Source organism: Hydractinia symbiolongicarpus, chromosome 13 (assembly GCF_029227915.1).
Source record: "Hydractinia symbiolongicarpus strain clone_291-10 chromosome 13, HSymV2.1, whole genome shotgun sequence".
In the NCBI taxonomy this organism is placed as follows: domain Eukaryota; kingdom Metazoa; phylum Cnidaria; class Hydrozoa; order Anthoathecata; family Hydractiniidae; genus Hydractinia; species Hydractinia symbiolongicarpus.
Window position 1 is genome coordinate 8,369,312 of NC_079887.1, and position 19,834 is coordinate 8,389,145.

Sequence of the window (19,834 nt, forward strand, 5' to 3'; positions counted from 1 at the left end):
GCGAGAATAATAATATTTAACACAAGCTCAAAAAATTAAAACATGCCTGCTTGTATGTGAGACTTAAACATCCGAGAAGTTACACGATTTTAGAGTGAGCTGCAATGGGTGCAGCATGGTATACCACCTTTAAGCAAGGTTAAAATTAGTACGAGGTCTTCATTACATTAGATGGAGATTTCGTATAGAGCAGCAAAGTATTACGTAAATCTCCCGGTCATAAAATCTACTCAAGTACTTTCGCCTTGTTCCTTACGTAAGATTTCCTTGTCCTTACTGTTTTATTCTACAAGTCTCTTACCAGCAACAACGCGATCCTCATTTATCTTCGCGGTCACATGCTTTGGCCTCATAAAATCCACTCTTTATCCAACTTCAAAACTCATCTCCTCGTCGCAAGTTGAAAGTGCTGCCAGGTTCGGATCCTGGGTATGCTAAAAGGTTTTTTCCCTCGTTGAGGGGCAACATGTATAAAAACAACAGACGCACTGTGCGAAGCTTCGAAATTCGAAAAAAAACAATCAGGATAGAAGTTGATGCAACGTGGGAGAAGTGGTTCTGTGCAAAAAACGCAAGGAGAATTTGGAGAATCAAACAATAATGTTCTCAAGAGAGTAAAAAAGGCGTACAAAACCGATTTAAAAACGCTTCAACTGGAATTGGGAAGCTATCCTCTCTCACAACGACGCAAATATGTGTATATTTCAGAGGTTGGATTGTACCAGCTCATCTTCTTCTTCATATACACATTGGACATCTTCCTTCTTCTTGACAGGCGAACAAATGTGCAGTACACAAGAACCCCTAGACCTGCCATACTATCCTTGATGACAGGGTCATCTTGTATGTCTTGCTTCAGGGCCTCCTCACTGTCGAGTGGAACTAAATTGTCCCCAATATTTGCATGCATTCCGACCATATACGCAGAGAGAGCTGTTTCTCACCATCCTCACCATTCTCTTTCTGCATGGAAGCATTGTAAGTCTTGTCTATCGCTTCGTCTGGTGCTTTGTCCACGAATCCCTCTGTACACTTCTTTGGCAAGAGATACGCCTTAACTTTTTGTATGGCCGACTTTAACACTTGTCGCATGTCGACTGGTTCCTCTTTAGAGCTCATAGCTTTTGCGGGGGGATTCACAACATCAAAGAAGTGTGGGAGTTCTGACATAACATTTATTATATGTCTATAACGATAGAAAATGTAGAGAATCAACATGTAGGGTAGAGAAGCACTGCGCACGCAAGTCACAGAGATAAATCGTTCCACATATCGTGTGTACTGATGAAGCATACTAGACAGAGATGTAAGGTTACCTTTGCTCATGTTTTCTGCTGTCCACATAGGCAGGGTGTTAAGGTAGTGCAAACTCTTAACTACTATTACCTGAAAAGGTTGAAATTCGCCATCATTATCAGAGTCGTTAAGGTAGCTATCCCCACGCATAGGAACCTACTTGCACTTACATTCCTCGGTATAACTCCTTACAATGACAATCCCTTACAATGAGAAACGTCAAGGACTAGTGTAAAAGCAGGGCTGTGAACATCGATATATATATGCACGATGTTCATAAGCGCGCGCAGATGCTCAAGGTAGAGTCGATGAGCAGTCGCGGGGGATAAGTCGGTATTCACCATTGTGCACAGATCTGTTCCAGATGCCACCTACTCTAATCTCTTAGCTGAGTTTCCAACAGTGATATTTTTCATCTTACTATTTAAATGTATAAAATACTGGACATAATCTAATAGAACTCTAAGACACTTGTACTTCTACTAGATCTTTTTTCTCGTAATCTTAACCTGCTCTAAAATCTAGCTACAATCTATTTTATGTTGTGAATTATAATCCCATATTCTCTTTCTTGTTCTAATTATATTTTCCAAACGTAAAATAGTAATAAAAAAATCAAGTTTCCGTGCTCCCTTAGAAATAAAATGCAAACAAAAAGAGTTATGAACTAGAAAACAAGCCTATTTACAAGTTATTTTATCCGGGTATACCCAGTTATAGAGAATAAAATTAAGAACTTTTTGAAGCATCCAAAATTTTTTCATAGTGCATTTAACTTTGCTTTGTCACAACGAATCCTTCACCGGTTAATCACAACGTTCTAAAGAACAATGACTTGAACATACAAAGGAAATGTAAAGTTCTTTTGAATTTTGAATTTTTTTTGTTTTAATTTGTTGATAGTGAGGATAGCAGCAACGCAAAAGTATCAGCTACCTGGTATGTCTTCTGAAAATCATTAGATTGGATATGCGGATTAATAGCAAAAGACTGATTTATTTGAAGCATATTGAAACAATTTTAGAAATATATAAATATTTACAAGTGTGTTTGCTTGGGTAAAACAATTCATATAAATAATATATAAAAATATATAAATGTTTCAAATGATGTCACGATTGATTTCCAATCCATGTTTGTTGCTTTTCCGCCACTCCCATTCAATAAAACAGCCAAATGCTAGACATGTAAACATCTTTTAATCTTTGAAGCACACCATTGACAGATTGTCTTTATTTACCAATCATAAGAGATGAGATTTGATTAAAACAACCAGTAACAACTAGTAACAACCAGTAGCAACGAATAACAACGAATAACAACCAGTAGCACATAGTAGCAATCTGTAGCAATCAGTAACAACCAGTCACAACCAGTAACAACCAGTAACAACCAGTAACAACCAGTAGCAATCAGTGACAACTAGTAACAACCAGTAACAACCAGTAGCAACAAGTAGCAACGAATGACAACTAGTATAAACCAGTAATAACAACTGGAAAGTAACCAAAAGAAACTAGTTGTGACTGTCATTTTACATAACGTGCAGGCTTTTTTGTGGTTAACCAAGATATTACCACTATACACTACAAGAAGTTTCCTCTTTCATCGTACATAGCATGCAGGCGAAGTGCAGATCCCACTGATATGAAAAGCATTCCAAATAAAATAGCAAGTACACAGAAGAATCTTGTAACTACAGATGAATTTTCAGCATAAACATTGTCTTTATTTTGTATGGCTTTTCCAGTCTGTAAAAAATGTATAAAAGTATATATCAGAGTTTTATAATTTAATTTTTTTTTAATGAAAATGTACTTAGTGATATATTATTTGGGGCTATAATTCTGTTATCAGTAGCACTATAACCAGTTGTGTCCCAATCGAATCAAGAAACAAAAAACAACAACAACAACAGCATCAACAACAACAAACAATAAACAATAAATACTTAGACAATAACCTAAAAAACAGCAACAACAAAGCAACAAAACACAAATAACACGAAAAGCAATAACAACAATAGCTACCTGATATGATTTGTACAATGCAATAGAACCAACAGGAAAACAACAAAGAAAAGACACACACGCCAACATCCAGTAGGTTGATGGTACATGCTTCTTATTGTTGGAGTCTGGTGACGAAATTAAAGTGGTTTGGCCATTCTCACCCTATTTCGGACAAAAGGAACGTTTTACATGTTACCTTACATTCTAAATTCTTCAATATTTTTAAGGAAATTTAATATAAATTCTAAGGAGTTATTATGCGATGTGAAATAATTAGATTTTGTAATATATAAAAGATAATGCAACCTCGTAGTCAGGGCTATTTTAAGCATAGGATATGCCGTTCGAACGTCGTTCCATCACAACACATTAAAAGCGTAGAACAGACCAAACTTCGTCCAGTTACTGTGGGCAACGTTCAAGGACAACCCTCTAACTGCAGTATCAACTTACCACGTTAGAGTTGTAATAATACCCTCCATTTGATGGTATTTGATCGACATTATTGATATGTTTATAACTTTGACTAAGTCTGTTGTACCTCAGCAACTCAACATTGTGTGGATTGATGTAGTTGAGCTCTGCATCGCTACCTCGTGGTGTGAGAGAATAATTTAAGGCTTTTGTGTAACTTAGTACCAAATCCTTATGAATTTCTTGTGGTGTCTGTGCAGTATTTGTTTGGAGGTGTAAGTACGAAGTTGGAGTTATTACTGATCTTGAGTTAACGTAAGAATTTCTGCCTGATGTAGGTTGCTCGTAACCATTTGTTGTAAAGTTATTTGAAGGAGTTTGATCTAGATTGAAGTTAGCAGTTGTGTTATGCAATAGCAATCTTGAAGGCTTTTCACGAGTTCATAGAGTTTAACCAATGTCAAAAGAATTGTGAAATTACAGACGCGTTGGAGAGTCTAGACTAAAATTTTCACTCTCACAGGCTAGTTGTACACTATCAAACGCATATATCTTGAAAATTTGAGATCAAGACATTTATTATAAAACAAATTCTTTTCTACTGACAATTTTTTTTAATCAAAACATTGAACTATTAGTATCGTGAATCGATCTCAAGAAAGATCAGGTGAAGTTCTTTTTTTTCAATATATAGAGGTTTTGTTTCAGCTTTACTCCCATTTGAACAAATTGCTAACTGTACAATAATCAAGTATAAACAGTCTTACCGTTAGAATAATTGACAAATCCGTCTTCCATTTTGATTGATAGCTGTCAATCAACAGAACATAGAAGTGAACTAATTGACGATAAGTTTCCCGCGCAAAAGTTTATTTCTCGATAAACTTCAAAATTACTTGACTAAAAAGCAAGAAAATAAACCCAAGTTTTTTTATCTCATCGCCTTTTCTCAAAACATAAATATCTGAAGTAAATTCAACAACATTATGCAACGGAAATATTAAAAAAATCTTTTACTGCTTTTTATAAAAACAATAACACGAATATGTCAAGGGTTTGAGGTATTTAGCATCGCTTTGAAATATATTCATCACCAACAGTGTTAATTAGTAAAAAATTTATCCCATTTATTTTGCAGTTCATTATGTAGATAAAATCCTTTTTAATCTCATAAACCCATTTTTTACTTTACTGTTTAAATGTGTGGTCATTAATTGAATGTCATAAAACTGCGGGAAGAAATCATGGTATGGTTAAACAATGCAATAAACAACCTGCTAGAGCAAGTACGATATTATGCAAAGGGGACTGCCCACTTTAAACGTAAAAAAAACTTGGCGTTCAGCGTCAAAAAAACTTGGCGTTTATTTATCCAAAACAATGAGCAACTGTCATTACGCACTACAATGCACTTCTTGGCGAAAAGGTCATTTCCTATGATGTCACTCCACAACTTCGTGCACATCCTCTTCGATTTAGAGCTGTTAACAGGGGGTAGTGTTCAAAGTTCACCGATTGTCACAAAATAAAATTACCCTGAAAGCATGTTTATTTTTGTCAAAGTCGAAATTTGCGCTAGTCTCTTCAATCCAGTTCTGAACACACGAAAACAGAGGTAGTGTAAAAGCTTCATGGAATGCATTGAGCATGTGACCAGTTCTGAAAGAAGCATTGGTGGTTTGTTTCACATGCAAAGCACGTGCTTTACTTTTCCATGGCAAGAAAATAAATGATTAATAACGACTTCCATTGCGCATGCCTATGAAAAAGGAAAAAAATGAGTTGTCAACAAGCACGTGACATTGTGAGAAGGAGAGAAAGAAAGGAAGGAAGAAAGAGAGTAAGTCGTTCAGAAAGATTCGAATCCTTTCCATAGATCATTATTATAAAAATCACTGAATGTTTTAAGGGGACTGGCAGCACATTTTAAAAAGTCCAAATACAATATAACTTTTCTAAAAAGTACCAGCACCCTTAAAATTTCTAGTGTTTTTTTATATCATTGTAGCAGGTCCGGCGGAGCCCCCCCCCCCCTACTTTTTGCCAAGAAGTGATGTTTTTTTCATAAGGTTATTATGTGTTTTAATCAATTATTAATTGATCAAAACATACATATGCTCTGTATGAGATCAACAATATTTCCAGCTCGTTTCAACTCTATCTCGATTCTCAATTTCCACAAAGATAGGACTGACAAAGGTCAAAATTGCCAACGTTCCATTGGACGACAACAGAAAGCGAGTATTCAGAAAATTTACAAAGGAGGACTGGTAGTTGTCACATACTATAGCCCATACTATAGCTAATTTAGCCCTTCCACTTTCAAAATTGTTCCGCCGGGCCTGTGTAGTCGTGTAATGTTAATATAATCTCTTTCTATCTTTTGGCTTCTGAAAATTTTGATGCCAATGCAGCTTTTCTAAAATACAAAAATATCGAAACATTTATCATGATTTTTAACATTGAACCATGACATCGTTGACGTCTGGCCGTGCATTTTCCGCCAATCTGAAGATGTAAAATTCAAAAACTTTCCCTTCGGCGCCCATCATGGCGCCGCCTCGGGTAGCCACTATAAAAAGCGAAATTCATATATGTAATTTTTGTATATAGGCTCCCCTCAATATTTAAATTGTGGTTACGGCACTGGAACGTGACGTAATATAATGACGTCACTAAGGTTAAAGTGGTGGTTAAAGTGGGAAGTAGCAACAAAAATTAAAAAACAACAAAACCACAATTTAGATAATAAGGGTGGTTTTAAGATATTCATTCTTGTCTTGACCAGATAAGTACATTATTGACTGGTTAGCATGTTAATATTTGAACCGCAGAAGGGTAAAAAATTCCAATTAAAATAAAAAACTATTTTTTCTAGATTCTTGTGTTTGTTTTCGTTACGTAATATTTGTGCACCGTTACACGAGGGCACACCAGTTCTCGTCTTATATTCGTAAAGCTTACAACAACTCTCACCCTTTTGACATGTCGATAAACCATTAAAGCTGTAACAAGTTAAAGTGAAAGCCCGCGCACCCACCCCTTTAAAATAAAAAGGTAATAATGGTCTTATTCTAAGCTTAGAAATATACTGTTTCTATATGGTTTCTTTTCAAAAAATAGGTAAATGAAACCAACTTTATTTGGGTACGAGGTACCGAAGAAATCTCTAAGTAAAATTTGCACTTAAATTAGTAGTTGTAAAAAGGCGAATATCTTCTAATTGCCTCTTGTTTCTTTTACTTTATGTACATATATTTTTATAGACGTAAAAAATTGTAACAATTCTGAGAAAGGGTAATGAAAAAAGTGATATTACAATCAAAATAATGCGAACTGTCAGCTGAGTCAACGTTGCAGCTTAGTAGAGAAGCCGGGGAGGCATATTGCTAACCAGGAGGATATGTCAAGTTCGATATTGTTTAACACTGAATCTTAGTAGAGAAGCCACTGGGCATAGGAGAATTATGTGAGATATGCTTCGTACTTGTATTTTTACATTTATATATTTACGTATTTACGAACCTGAACAAGTCTGATAACGAAGACGACTAAGACGACCACACTACTAAATACCGTGTTATTATTGTCCTGAAAGAAGTTCAAAAAATAAATAAGGTTATTTTAGGTTGAGTAAATTGAATTAGAAAAAATAAATTGGCGAAATACTTCTGTGACAGTTTAAACTACGATTTTTTGTATTCTATGATGTTTTTTAAAAGGATGCAATATCATTCCCAGGGTCCTGATGTGAAACACCTAAAAAGTCCTGGGGACGAAGTTGAAATGGAAGTTATTACAGTACATCAACTTCTTTCAGAGCTGCCGATATAAAAGAGGGACAACACGCGCTGGGAAGAAGTTGAGAATACATCATAATTTTGTAACTAAAATTATATATTACCTCATTAATCTTTCTGTAATTTGATTTTTACCCACGATATTTGGAACCTAAAAACTTGTCTCACAATGAATATGCGAAGATCACAAAACTTTAGTTTGCTGGGAATGGTTCTTGTCTTCCTTATGTTATATTTTGACTGATATTGTGAAGACACGCGGTGCGCAAATTATTTTTAATTGCACTTTCTTTGTATTCCCATGGTCTTCGCTTTCAAAAATCCCTAACATTAGAGCTAGCAATTCCTTCTGACAAAATAACCTTTTTACACTTTCTATGATTTCTTTCTCGTAGAGTTTTCGAGATACGATATTATTACATTTATTCTTTATATAAATTTCATATAAATTTAGTTACAAAAATATACATTTTATTTCATATGAACATACCACTTCGTGCCAACATACTACTTCGAGCCAACTGTTCAATTCACTAATATTTTTGTTTACAGTTGCGTAATATTTATAACATGCTAATTGAAAACTGGCTTGTTCTTCTTAGCGAACAATACAATCCGCCATCTTATAATGATGCCATGATCAAATATCTACCGAGTCACACATCTGCCGCCGTACCAAGAAAAATTGCTGACAACACGCAAAGAATGATTACTCCGCATATTATTGCTAGAGTGACGAAAAATCTTGTGGCTTCTGCAGAGTCTTCAGCACCTTCATGATCTTTTCTTTTTATTGATATCTTTACCTGATGAAAAAAGAGATTTTATTTAAGTATATCAATCGTTGTTTTTGTTGTTGCGCTCTGAATAGATAGGATACGTGCTTCTTTTCTATGGTTATGTTTACATGAGACGAATTGAAAAATTCAGGGAAGTTAAGTTCCACATAGCATGTTTACATTTTTACATGCTTCACTTCGGATGGACTTTCCTAGATGGTTTGTAAAGAGATTGACTCTTTTGTAACCAAGATGCATGGTCAATGATCAAAAAACGGCATTTTACAACAGAGTTTCCAAACCTCGCCCCAGTTTAAAATTTAAATTTCACTTTTCCGGTAGTGATGCATACTCATTTCAACATTTTTCAAGGTAAACCGGTTTAAACTTACTTTGGGTTTCGTGTAAACTAGGTGTAAACGACCTAAAGGCTTCTTTCCATTGAAGCGTTTATATCCGCAGCTCCCAGCGTTTAAACGTTGGAGCTCGAGTTCAATGGCCATCACATTAAAAAAAAATTCTCACGCGCAGCCGAGACGCTGAAAGCTGCAACTGAAACACCTTTATTGAAAGTAGCCTTCAAAAGAAATTCGGTTCACAAAGGTTGTAAAGAAGAAAAAAAAAGTGGACAAGTGGACAATTTCAAAGTGATTTAGTACAATTTAAACTCGTGTATCTGACCTTATTTAAAACAAGCAATTTATACCTGAATTGATTTTAGTACAGCTAATATTCCAAGTGGACAACACATTAGGCAAGCAAACCAAGCCAACATCATATGTGATGACACTTTCTCCTCTTCGTCACCATCCTCATCACTTTCGGAATGATGCACAACGTCAATCAATGCAGCGGAAGAATTGTCAAACTATAATATTTATAGAAAATATAGTATCATAGTTAATATAAGAATGCCGAAATCGAAATAATATTTTTCAGGTTTAACACATTTGGCTAGATCTTAGCTAGCTACCATGCTCGTTGGACCGTTGATATATGCATCCTAAAACGCTAGCTAAGCACACGGCGTATGCATTAAAGATTAGTTTCCTGGTACGTTAACAATTCGTGAAATTTCAACTTAAATTAAATGCTCTTTCTGTTTTACTTTTTGATTGAAATCAATCCATTCTTGTCCCAAGAACCCTTTGCGATTAAAACCTCGAAAAGAGCTCTGGGGTCGAGAATGTAATCAGTCATGATTAACTAAGTTTTGTACTCATTAAATGCAATAAATCAATGAATACACCTCGGCAAAATTAAAAAGGTAAAAGGTAAACAGGTAAACATTTAAAAGTTGTTATTCATATGGTTAGTATTTTTATTTCGAGACGGTGTTGTATCATAAAAAGCCCTGGCAAAATAATAGCCTTTGACGATCTTTTCAATCTTTTCAAATTGTGGTTATTAAAAGCTGGTAATTTTGTCAGCACCAAAACTTAGACCTACATAAACATACCTTGGACATATCATCGTATTGATACGAAGTACCTTGTTGTTGTTCATCCACCATTGTTTCTTGCATGATCTTTGCTTCTTCTCTTGTCTGGTAAGCGTTTTTAAACTTAATATCGTATTGATCATCTATCATTCTGGAATTGTATTTCTTCCCAATATTAATTCTATGTTATTGGATATCATTCAAATATATAACTGTAATGTTGTATGTTTTTATTACTTTGTTTAAAAAAAAATTGTAAAAAAAAATATAATCTTATTGTGAATATTTATATCAAAATTTTACAGTAACTGGTATTCACACGCATATGTCTCTTCCTGTCTCCTCATCTAATTCATAGATTGAACGGGCCTCCGGATTATTATAAAAACACCACGTATTCTCCATTAAAACGATATCTGTGTAGCAATGCAACCGTACTTTACCACAAGTAGTAAGCAACAAATATTTACATGTTTTAAAAGTTTCTATCATAACATCTTGAGAACTTACAAAATGCCATTTTGATGTTTATTTGTTAAAATTAAGACATGCATTATGTAGAAAACAAAAACAGCATAATTAATAAGTTATAATCAAAGATGCATTGTCTCATTTGTAAATAAGCACGTGACTTTGTTAGTTTTTATTTTATTATAATCCGATTTGAGTTTCTAAAAATTGGTTATTATGGAAATTATGTCTTTATACGTTTTTAGTCTTTTAAGCAATGATACATATATTTTCGACTTACCTAAGTTAATTTAGGGGAGACTCACAGTTAAAGCGATGCATTACGGGATTCATAAGAGCTGCTGGTTTATCACATTTTAAACCAGCGTGGACAGATGCGTAAGATAATGCTATCTTATCAAAACTAAACAAAATTCTTGAAGAACGTGGAAAGTTGCTTTAAAAGGTGAAAAAGAGCACAAGATGCAGCTATGGGCTGTTTCGCTAAATCAAAAAGATATAAGGTGATCACAATGACCCGTATAAAGCAGACCATAGAGAAAGATTTTAATTCTGATGCAATTTCCGCAGTGCTTTTGGTACGCTTGTTTTGACAACTGCTATCACATTCACGAAAAGACAGCGCAAAGGGTGGCAGATGGCAGTGGTAAAGATGGGTCTTTGTTTAAAGAAAGCTGCAAAAATTAACATGAAATGGCTCTCTGGAAAATTTAAATTTGTGCATTCTAAAATCATTGGCACCATCGTCATCTTCCAAATTCTAAGGTTTGTGGCAGAATATGTCTGTCCTGCAATTGCTAAAGTAGTTGCACTAACATATTCTCATCCATTTAAAACAAGATAGTAATTCATTACATATAGAAGCTATAAAACTATATTCGAGGTACCTTGTCCTACAACCTGATAAAATTTAAGTGCACCAAAGAGCTCTTTCTTTCCTCTCAATACTCTGCTTCTAATCTCCCTTTGTTTCATTTCGATTTTAATTTCATTATTACCACTAGATTCTACAAATAACTTCTTCATCTGAATTTAAAAAACTGCCAAAATGCTGCAATATCACAGTGAACATCCTCGGCTCGATATTTATTATACTTTTGCTTCATTAAAATAAATTTTTTAATCGTTGTGCTTAAATTGTTTGAAGTTAAAATACACGTCTTGGTTTTACTCTTATACTTAAAAAGAATATTGACATAGTCTGTGTTTTATTCTGAAACTCTGTCGAACCTGGTATAACGCACCTGGGGTAGTCACGGTATATGAAATCGATATATTTACGGACAATAATAGCTGACAAAACCAAAAAAAAAGATAATGTATTCAGCACTATTTCGTGTGCTAGTAACACGACTTTTTTCGCGTACACACAGACAAAACAAGGGCTTTAATAACATAGAGATAAGTTATGTCCACAACTAAACGCTAGATACGAGTATAACAGTCGGACTTTATTAATAAATATTTCTTTTTTTCTTTCTATTGCCCCAGTGAAGCTTGTATTTGATTTCTTGTTTATTTCTTAAAAATTGTTTTTAATTGTACAAATTTTGTGACCATATTATACTACGTTATTATTTTAAATTTTATTTATTTTATATTTTAGACCCAAAGATGAATTTCTACAACATTTTTCTTAAAAAATTTGACGCGTAAAAGTAATATTGTTATATCGTGTCTATTTTGAAGACAGATACTTAGTTCTTATTAGGTGCATGTTATCGGATTTTTTCCACCCAGAATAGCCTCTTCTGTTTATTATTGCGCAATTCTTACAAAATAAAATTATCTGATTGGCTAACTAATTTTCTTCCTGTCAGCACAAAACGCGAAAAAGAATTAAACTCGATTCTACTTTCCGCCGGAGCGAAACGGAGAGAAAAATTTTCCACTTGCATGATGAATGTAAACATTTGAAGTACGCATGCTTAGAAGTATTTCTGCTCCTGTCTGTTTCGCAGAAAATTTTTTTGAAGTGGAAAACAGCCTTAAAAATGTCAAGTGCATGCTCTTTTTGTCCAAGATTGGTAGAGAGAAAATAAAAGTCCTAGGGACGAGTTTTAGGATATATAACATGACAATATTTGCGCAGGAGGGACCACAAAGGTAGTTCTAGATATGGCTACAAAAATCTGTGATATCTCTAATCAAAAAGAAAGCCCGAGACGGACGTTGAGTCCTGGGGATAGCAGGACCGCTGACCGTCCGCACAAATTGCTAGCAGCAACATCGGAATGCTACGGCCCTTATTTAAGCACATGGTATACAAAAATGGTATCCTTTTTGTAAATAAATAACTGCAAAGAAAAACATTTATAAGTGTAGAAATGGGAAGGATTTAGTAAAATGATTTTTATCTTTCGTAAGTTGGTATTAAACTCTCGTGAGAACCAAAACTGTTTAAACTAGATGTACACAAGTGTATTGTCGCCTGATTATGCTTAAAGTTCTTTTCCTTTTACTTACTTAGGAAAATGTTAAAAAAATTGCTAGCTAGACTTATAGACCTTTTTGAATGTTTACATTTTTCGCGGTAAGCTCTTCTGGCTCTAACAACTGCGTGGCAGGTAGAAAGATGCGAAAGCTTGCTGAAGAAAGGTCTTTTTAGTCCATTTCTTTCTAGGGAAATATTTTCAGCTTTAAACTATTATCAAGTGTAAATAGATAACTTCTGATTGACATATAATCAAGTAAAGTCGTAATGATACCTTTGCGCGAAGAAACAGACTAAAAAGGACCTCAATTCACCTAGTGCCTGCATCTTTTTGCCTGCCACGCAATTGTTAAAGCCGAAAGTGCTTATCGCGGAAAATGTAAACATTCAAAAAGGTCTATTAATTTAGTATAAACTAGTCGATAAGGCCCATGGAATAATTCCACTTAGGCAAGAGAAAAATGGAAAAATAGGTTTTGCTGACATCAGCAGTGAAGATCCAAGAAAATAGGCGATTCGTTGCCCCTATGTTTAGAGGTTGAAACGCTGATTATAATTGTCGACGAATGCCTAAGGAAAAAATTTTGCTGATGTTAGCAAAGACCCATTAAAACACAAAATTGTTTTTCAGAAATTTGTATACCTGTTGTCTTCATCGTATAGATCTTCAAACACTGATCAAGAAAATGTATAGGTTCATGTATCTTTGACAAACAGTTCCAGAGTTATTGGGGTTTGCAGGTTTTCTGAGGATGTCATTAACTTGTCTATTTTAAAACGGATTTGGAGACCAACAATTGGGAAACTTACCCAATTTGATCCCAGGTGGTCCCTTATGCAGTGAAAAATGACTGACTTCACCAGCTCGTTTCTAAGTTATTTGGCCTCGAAATTTAAGTGCACTGTAATGGCTTTATTAATTTAAAGTAAAGACATTGACGTTGAAATAATGATATTAACGTCGCTTAAAATTAGAAAATTTAAGATTTGAGATATTAGTTTTTCGGCGACATCAAAGGAAAATGAACACATCCACTATGACGTCACACACACTTTGTATTATTATATAAGATTACTTTTTTGACCAAAGGCAGTGTATCATATGCTATCATCCAGACCTCTGTCACTTTGCTCAATTTTTTTTATACATAAGCATACAATTAATTTATTGTTTTCCTTTTGATGTATTTTACTGGTATATCGTGCTAAAAACGCAACACAATAGCATTTATAGACGACTTTCATCGTAGCATGTGCTGTGTGCAGTCCTCAGACATCTTATGCAAATTGACAGGCAAAATAATCAAAGTATTGATCCGCTTTTTCTAAATGCTATGATTTTGGTGCAATGAAATCCGGCATATGGCTTTATGCAGTTAAACCCTCTTTGGAGATTCTTACTAGGATGGGGATGAGAGCTTTTTTGAAAAACATCACAGATTTTGTGTAAAAGTACAATCTGTACATTTGAGAAACACTTCTGGTTATGCAGATTGAAGTTGAAAGTCGACTGTTAAGTTGATTTGCGCTTTTTGGAAAAGTTTTTGTAGTAAAAAAGAATTTAAAATGACATTTAATTTACTAAATGGAAAAATTGAAATGGTGCTAATAAGCATTTATTAAATTGGATGTGATAAATGCTTCTTTCTTTAGAAAACCTATACTAATGAAACAAAGGACCATGTGGAGGTTTTGTTTGTTTTTAATGTGGCATGTTGCGGTTACAGCTGATACAAAGTGGGGTGAAAATTACTGGAAAGAAAAACTGCGTAATTACAATTCAAAAAATGTGAATAGGTAAAATTTGTTTTCATTACATTTTTAGCCTGTAACATATTTGTTGCTAACAGAGAAAATATAATGAAAGTTAAAACTATTACACCTTAATAATTTAAAACTCAAGGCAAAGCCCAGAGGCAGACCAAGAAAGACTTGGCAGGAGGTTATAAAGACAGACTTGATAGAGAGGAATTTGAGTTTAGATCTAACACAGTCTAGATCAGATTGGAAGAGGGTCATTAATATACCCCGTCCAACCCATGCTAGCATGGAAAACGGACGTTAAGCCGAGAATGATGATGATGATGATGATGAAATAAAGTAACACATGTTTGGCATAAAGTATATCTTTTTTATACGTTGTAATTCAAACTATTTACTATATTTAAAAGTGCTGTAAATATTGTCAATGAAATTGGTATTTATAACATTGGATCGTGTTTTTTCGCAAGAGAGTTTACTTTTTCAAGAGAGAGTTTACTTTTCAAGACATAGTCAATGGTTATTTGTGTTGTTACTCTTATGTGGTGACATTAAAAAGTGTCCTGGACCTAACACTATGGATGCAATCTGTAAAATCACCAATGTAAAGGGTTCAAACATTTTTCACTTAAACGTTAAAGGTCCATGGTCAAATTTTGCTGAATTTTTCAAGATCATTTTGAATAACTGAAAAACCGACATTCTTGTGGAAATATATACAAGAGATATATACTGGAGGATATATTTGCAGTTGATGGATATACTTTTATTTTGCACACCATATTGTTTACGAGAGACGTCACAATCGGGAAATAAATAAAATTAACGTAGTAGTTTCAATTATGCCTTTCGCAAAGCATCTGTAAGGTTAAATTTACTACATCCTCTATGACCAACCAGTTTTACCAATTGTGCATTTATACATCTTAAGAATACCCAAACATAACTATTCAAGCTGCAATATTTATTAGACGAGCATGTGAAATTATTGAAAATAAATCCCTTATATCACCTGATAGTGTAAAAGTGAGGGAAATGAGATCTTGTAACTTCATCAAGTGGTTGCTTGAATTATGATGTGGGCTAAAATTTTAAAAATTATTTCACAAAGACTAGCCAAACCTGAAATACACGTAACAACGGATACTGCTTGAAATTACCCAACCTTTGTTTAGAATGTGCTTGTGGATCTTTTTTGTATATTGGACGCAAATTTACAATAAACTTTCTCTGGAGATAAGAAAATGTGAACTTAGTAATATCTTTGAATTGAAACTTAGAGAATATTACCTAAATTTATTATCATCACGAGAATCTTTTTCAATTGAGTCTTTGCAATCTTAGACTCTTTTGTTTTATGTGCTATCTATATTATAATACCCGTATACGTGTGCCTGTCTGTCACGCAAAATGGTAGCTTAGCTGCGCAAGAAGTGAGACGCACGTGATGCGGTATAAAAAGGACAGCCGAACCCGTGGATTTTTCCACGGACTAATGACTAGTGTCTCTTTATTACCTTTTAACCTTCTGGGCTTTCGTTTTTACAGCCTTTTGTTTGTTTTTGCTTTTAACTATTTATTTATACTCACTATTTTTACTAACATAAACATTTTTGATACAATAACATTTTTTATTAGTTTGGAGAATTTGTTTCATTAAGTATTTTGTGCTTTAGTGTCATATGGCTATTCTTTTCTCTTTCCTCTCAGTATGTTTTCACTAGCCTTTTTATGTGTTTCTTCTACACTTTTTTCTATTATTCTACACCTGTTTTTACTGAATTTATATATAGATCAATTTTAATAGTGCAATATTTGTTTTTTCAAGGACCAATGTTGATAACAGATTTGTATATATTTCTGAAATGGCTATACTCCTTTATTTCTACCCTTATTGTTTTTCCCATTAATATGTATATATGTGATGCTCTCTAGGAAAATCGACTGCTTCTATTTTTAAATCGTATTTTTAAAACAACAAAACTATAAAACAGTACGAATTGCGTATTAAAAAGCCGCAAATTTTTTAAAAAAAACATATTTCTTATTTTTAAAAATTTGTATTAAAAAAGCGTATTTTTAAATACGAATTTTGTATTTTTAAAAATATGCAATTTGTATTATAAATGCGTGTATTTCTAAAAATACGCTGTAGATTTAAAATACAAAGACATAAAAAAGTAATGTCTGGTTAGGGATTGTCTCCAAGATCGTTTTATTTTTGATACGAATTGAAGCGATTTTCATCATATAGGAATCGCTTCATTATTTTTTTACATCATTTCATAATCGTATGATTATGAAACAATGTTGCCGTTTTTTATTTAAAATGACAAGAAAACGTCTCGGCGAAGATTTAAAGTTGCTGTATATCATTCTAAAGTGCTGAGAAAACGTCCCTGTGAAAATCATTGAGCCAATTTAAAACCTATTAAAAACAAACTTGTAAAATTCAGTAATTTTTCTATTTAGTTTATTGAACCTTCCACTTAATACACATCATCATCATCATCATTCTCGGCTTAACGTCCGTTTTCCATGCTAGCATGGGTTGGACGGGGTATATTAATGACCCTCTTCCAATCTGATCTAGACTGTGTTAGATCTAAACTCAACTTTCTCTCTATCAAGTCTGTCCTTATAACCTCCTGCCAAGTCTTTCTTGGTCTGCCTCTGGGCTTTGCCCCAGGAACTATCAAGTCTCTACACTTTCTTACCCAATTATCCTCCTCCATTCTTTCCAAGTGCCCCAGCCAATTCAATCTTCTTATCTGGATAAAATCTTTAATTCTACAGAGACTTAGCCTGCTTCTTAGCTCATCTGAACTCTTTCTGTCTCTCAGACTGGCATTACACATCCACCTAACCATTCTCATATCATTCCTTTCTAAACGGTCAAGATCTTCCTGCTTCACTGCCCATGTGTCACTACACATAATAGTTTAATAATACGAAAGTCTATTTTTAAATATAGAATTTCGTAATTTCTATTTTTAAGAATAGAATTTTGTAATTTCTTTTTTTAAAAAAATACAAATTTCGTATTTCTATTTTCAAAAATACGAGTTAGGAAATGCGTATTTTTAAAAAATATAAATTGCATATTTATAAAAATATAGAATTGCATATTTTTAAAAATACGAAAATTCGTATCTCGTATTTTTAAAAATACGCGTATTTTGAAATATGTAAGAAATATGAATTTGGTTTTTTTAAAAAAATTTTTACGTGTATAAAGTGAGTGGTTTAATCAACTGATTAGAAAAATTACTGAATTTTACAAGTTTGTTTTTGATAGGTTTTAAATTGGCTCAATGATTTCACAGGGACGTTTTCTCGTCATTTTAGAATGAAATACAGCAACTTTGATGTTTCGCAGAGACGTTTTCTCATCATTTTAGAATGAAATTCGGAACTTTCAATTTGTGTAAAAGATGAAGAGATCTCTCTAGCTGGACATTACTTTTTTAACGTCTTTGTATTTTAAATCTACAGGGTATTTTTAGAAATGCTTATTTGTTATAAATATGTTTTTTAAAAATAAGCGTATTTTTAAATACTAATTTTGTATTTTTTAAAAGTATTTGTATTTTTAAATACGAATTCGGTATTTTTTGACAATCAAAATACAGCTATTAAAAAAATGTGTGTATTTTTAATACGCAATTCGTATTTTCAAAAATACGAAATACAGAATTCTATTGCTTTAAAAATATGAATTAAAAATAGAAGTGGTCAATTTTCCTAGAGAGCATCACATTATGAAACGTATATCATCATCATCATTCTTGGCTTAACGTCCGTTTTCCATGCTAGCATGGGTTGGACGGGGTATATTAATGACCCTCTTCCAATCTGATCTAGACTGTGTTAGATCTAAACTCAACTTCCTCTGTATCAAGTCTGTCCTTATAACCTCCTGCCAAGTCTTTCTCGGTCTGCCTCTGGGCTTTGCCCCAGGAACTATCAAGTCTCTACACTTTCTTACCCAATTATCCTCCTCCATTCTTTCCAAGTGCCCCAGTCAATTCAATCTTCTTATCTGGATAACATCTTTAATTCTACAGAGACTTAGCCTGCTTCTTAGCTCATCTGAACTCTTTCTGTATCTCAGACTGGCGTTACACATCCACCTAACCATTCTCATATCATTCCTATCTAAACAGTCAAGATCTTCCTGCTTCACTGCCCATGTCTCATTACCGTACAACATAACACTTCTTACACAGGCCTCATACAACCTACCTTTTACCTCAATTGACAGGACTCTGCTAGTCAACAAAGGAAGTAACTCTCTGAACTTTTTCCAAGCAGAACCTATCCTGCAAGTAACACTTCTTCCAACACCCCCTTCACTGCCCAACATATCACCTAAGTAACAGAAGTTCTCAACTTTCTCTAACGAGCCACTGTTGTACATCATTAAAGCTGGAAATACTTCATTCTCTATATATCTTAAAAATATTATTTTAGATATATAAATTGGCGTGGTTGGTGGAATGGTTTTGGACCAGGAGGCTATAATGGATATGCTCGTCCAGAAGGAAACCCAGATTGTAGAGGCTGTAGTGGTTGCAATGAAGCTGTTAAAGATTCCACTAAATTAAAATGCACAGGCACAGACATGTAAGTTTTACTATTTTGTGTGTTTGTAAATCTTACTAAGCTGTGATTTGTTTCTTTTCACTGTCTCTTCCCCCAAAAAAGTAATTAGGACAATTTTACGTGACTGACATCAATAGTGTGATACAGGTCATACCAACCTCATCCCAAGCCCACCTTATTTGGCTCGAACAACAGAAAAATACATTTTTTAAATTTTGCATTTTGTTTTAGTCATTTGGCAAGAGGGGTCTGATTGAATTGTTTTTAGAAACATTCTCCAAAATCTCTTCAGTAATGTTTATTAGTGTGTGCAACCAACCATCAGTTGAGTTGATTAAAAACTCATTCCAAGCTCTTTGAACTTCTATAATCATCATCATCATCATCATTCTCGGCTTAACATCCGTTTCCATGCTAGCATGGGTTGGACGGGGTATATTAATGACCCTCTTCCAATCTGATCTAGACTGTGTTAGATTTAAACTGAACTTCCTCTCTATCAAGTCTGTCCTTATAACCTCCTGCCAAGTCTTTCTTGGTCTGCCTCTGGGCTTTGCCCCAGGAACTATCAAGTCTCTACACTTTCTTACCCAATTATCCCCCTCCATTCTTTCCAAGTGCCCCAGCCAATTCAATCTTCTTATCTGGATAACATCTTTAATTCTACGGAGACTTAGCCTGCTTCTTAGCTCATCTGAACTCCATCGACAGCGCTTCTAAGACTGGAATAAACAACAAAGGACTAAGTACAGAACCCTGATGTACACCAACATTTACACTAAATTCATCACTAAGTGAATGGTTAATCCTGACACGACTTC

At 34.1% G+C, this 19,834-nt stretch overlaps 4 protein-coding genes across 4 annotated transcripts in view; 1 reads left to right on the top strand and 3 right to left on the bottom strand.

Moving 5' to 3' along the window:
• Positions 1–1,769: 1,769 nt before the first annotated feature.
• Positions 1,770–4,722, bottom strand: LOC130623913 (uncharacterized). Its single transcript, XM_057439458.1, has 4 exons — positions 4,490–4,722; positions 3,762–4,105; positions 3,327–3,470; positions 1,770–3,047 (listed from the first exon to the last, which is right to left on the bottom strand). Exons 1-4 carry the CDS (start codon positions 4,518–4,520, stop codon positions 2,883–2,885), a joined length of 684 nt encoding a protein of 227 aa, XP_057295441.1. The 5' UTR covers positions 4,521–4,722; the 3' UTR covers positions 1,770–2,882.
• Positions 4,723–7,196: 2,474 nt separating this feature from the next.
• On the bottom strand, positions 7,197–10,290 carry LOC130623914 (uncharacterized). The gene is made up of 3 exons (XM_057439459.1): positions 9,761–10,290; positions 9,008–9,169; positions 7,197–8,328 (listed from the first exon to the last, which is right to left on the bottom strand). Exons 1-3 carry the CDS (start codon positions 9,890–9,892, stop codon positions 8,179–8,181), a joined length of 444 nt encoding a protein of 147 aa, XP_057295442.1. The 5' UTR covers positions 9,893–10,290; the 3' UTR covers positions 7,197–8,178.
• A 3,568-nt stretch (positions 10,291–13,858) lies between these two features.
• LOC130623908 (uncharacterized) overlaps positions 13,859–19,834 on the top strand; it is a 50,161-nt gene continuing 44,185 nt past the window's right edge. The window contains exons 1-2 of the mRNA XM_057439453.1: positions 13,859–14,444; positions 18,882–19,034. Of these exons, the coding sequence (XP_057295436.1) occupies positions 14,314–14,444; positions 18,882–19,034 (284 nt within the window). The 5' untranslated portion in view covers positions 13,859–14,313. The remainder of the gene's footprint in view (positions 14,445–18,881; positions 19,035–19,834) is intronic.
• On the bottom strand, positions 14,564–17,379 carry LOC130623915 (uncharacterized). The gene is made up of 2 exons (XM_057439460.1): positions 16,945–17,379; positions 14,564–14,684 (listed from the first exon to the last, which is right to left on the bottom strand). Exons 1-2 carry the CDS (start codon positions 17,342–17,344, stop codon positions 14,647–14,649), a joined length of 438 nt encoding a protein of 145 aa, XP_057295443.1. The 5' UTR covers positions 17,345–17,379; the 3' UTR covers positions 14,564–14,646.

Bases quoted from the DNA above. Each gene is read 5' to 3' on its own strand.
- LOC130623913 (XM_057439458.1), bottom strand. From the start codon at position 4,520: ATGGAAGACGGATTTGTCAATTATTCTAACG. The intron at 4,106-4,489 runs GTAAGACTGTTT...ACTTCAATCTAG, and splicing joins ATTTGTCAATTATTCTAACG to ATCAAACTCCTTCAAATAAC. The intron at 3,048-3,326 runs GTAGCTATTGTT...CATTTTTTACAG, and splicing joins CATTGTACAAATCATATCAG to ACTGGAAAAGCCATACAAAA.
- LOC130623914 (XM_057439459.1), bottom strand. From the start codon at position 9,892: ATGATAGATGATCAATACGATATTAAGTTTAAAAACGCTTACCAGACA. The intron at 9,170-9,760 runs GTATGTTTATGT...TAAATATTATAG, and splicing joins AATACGATGATATGTCCAAG to TTTGACAATTCTTCCGCTGC. The intron at 8,329-9,007 runs GTATAAATTGCT...TTTTTTCATCAG, and splicing joins CTGTACTAAAATCAATTCAG to GTAAAGATATCAATAAAAAG.
- LOC130623915 (XM_057439460.1), bottom strand. From the start codon at position 17,344: ATGTGTAGTGACACATGGGCAGTGAAGCAGGAAGATCTTGACCGTTTA. The intron at 14,685-16,944 runs AAAACGGACGTT...ATGCTAGCATGG, and splicing joins TCCAACCCATGCTAGCATGG to GTTGGACGGGGTATATTAAT.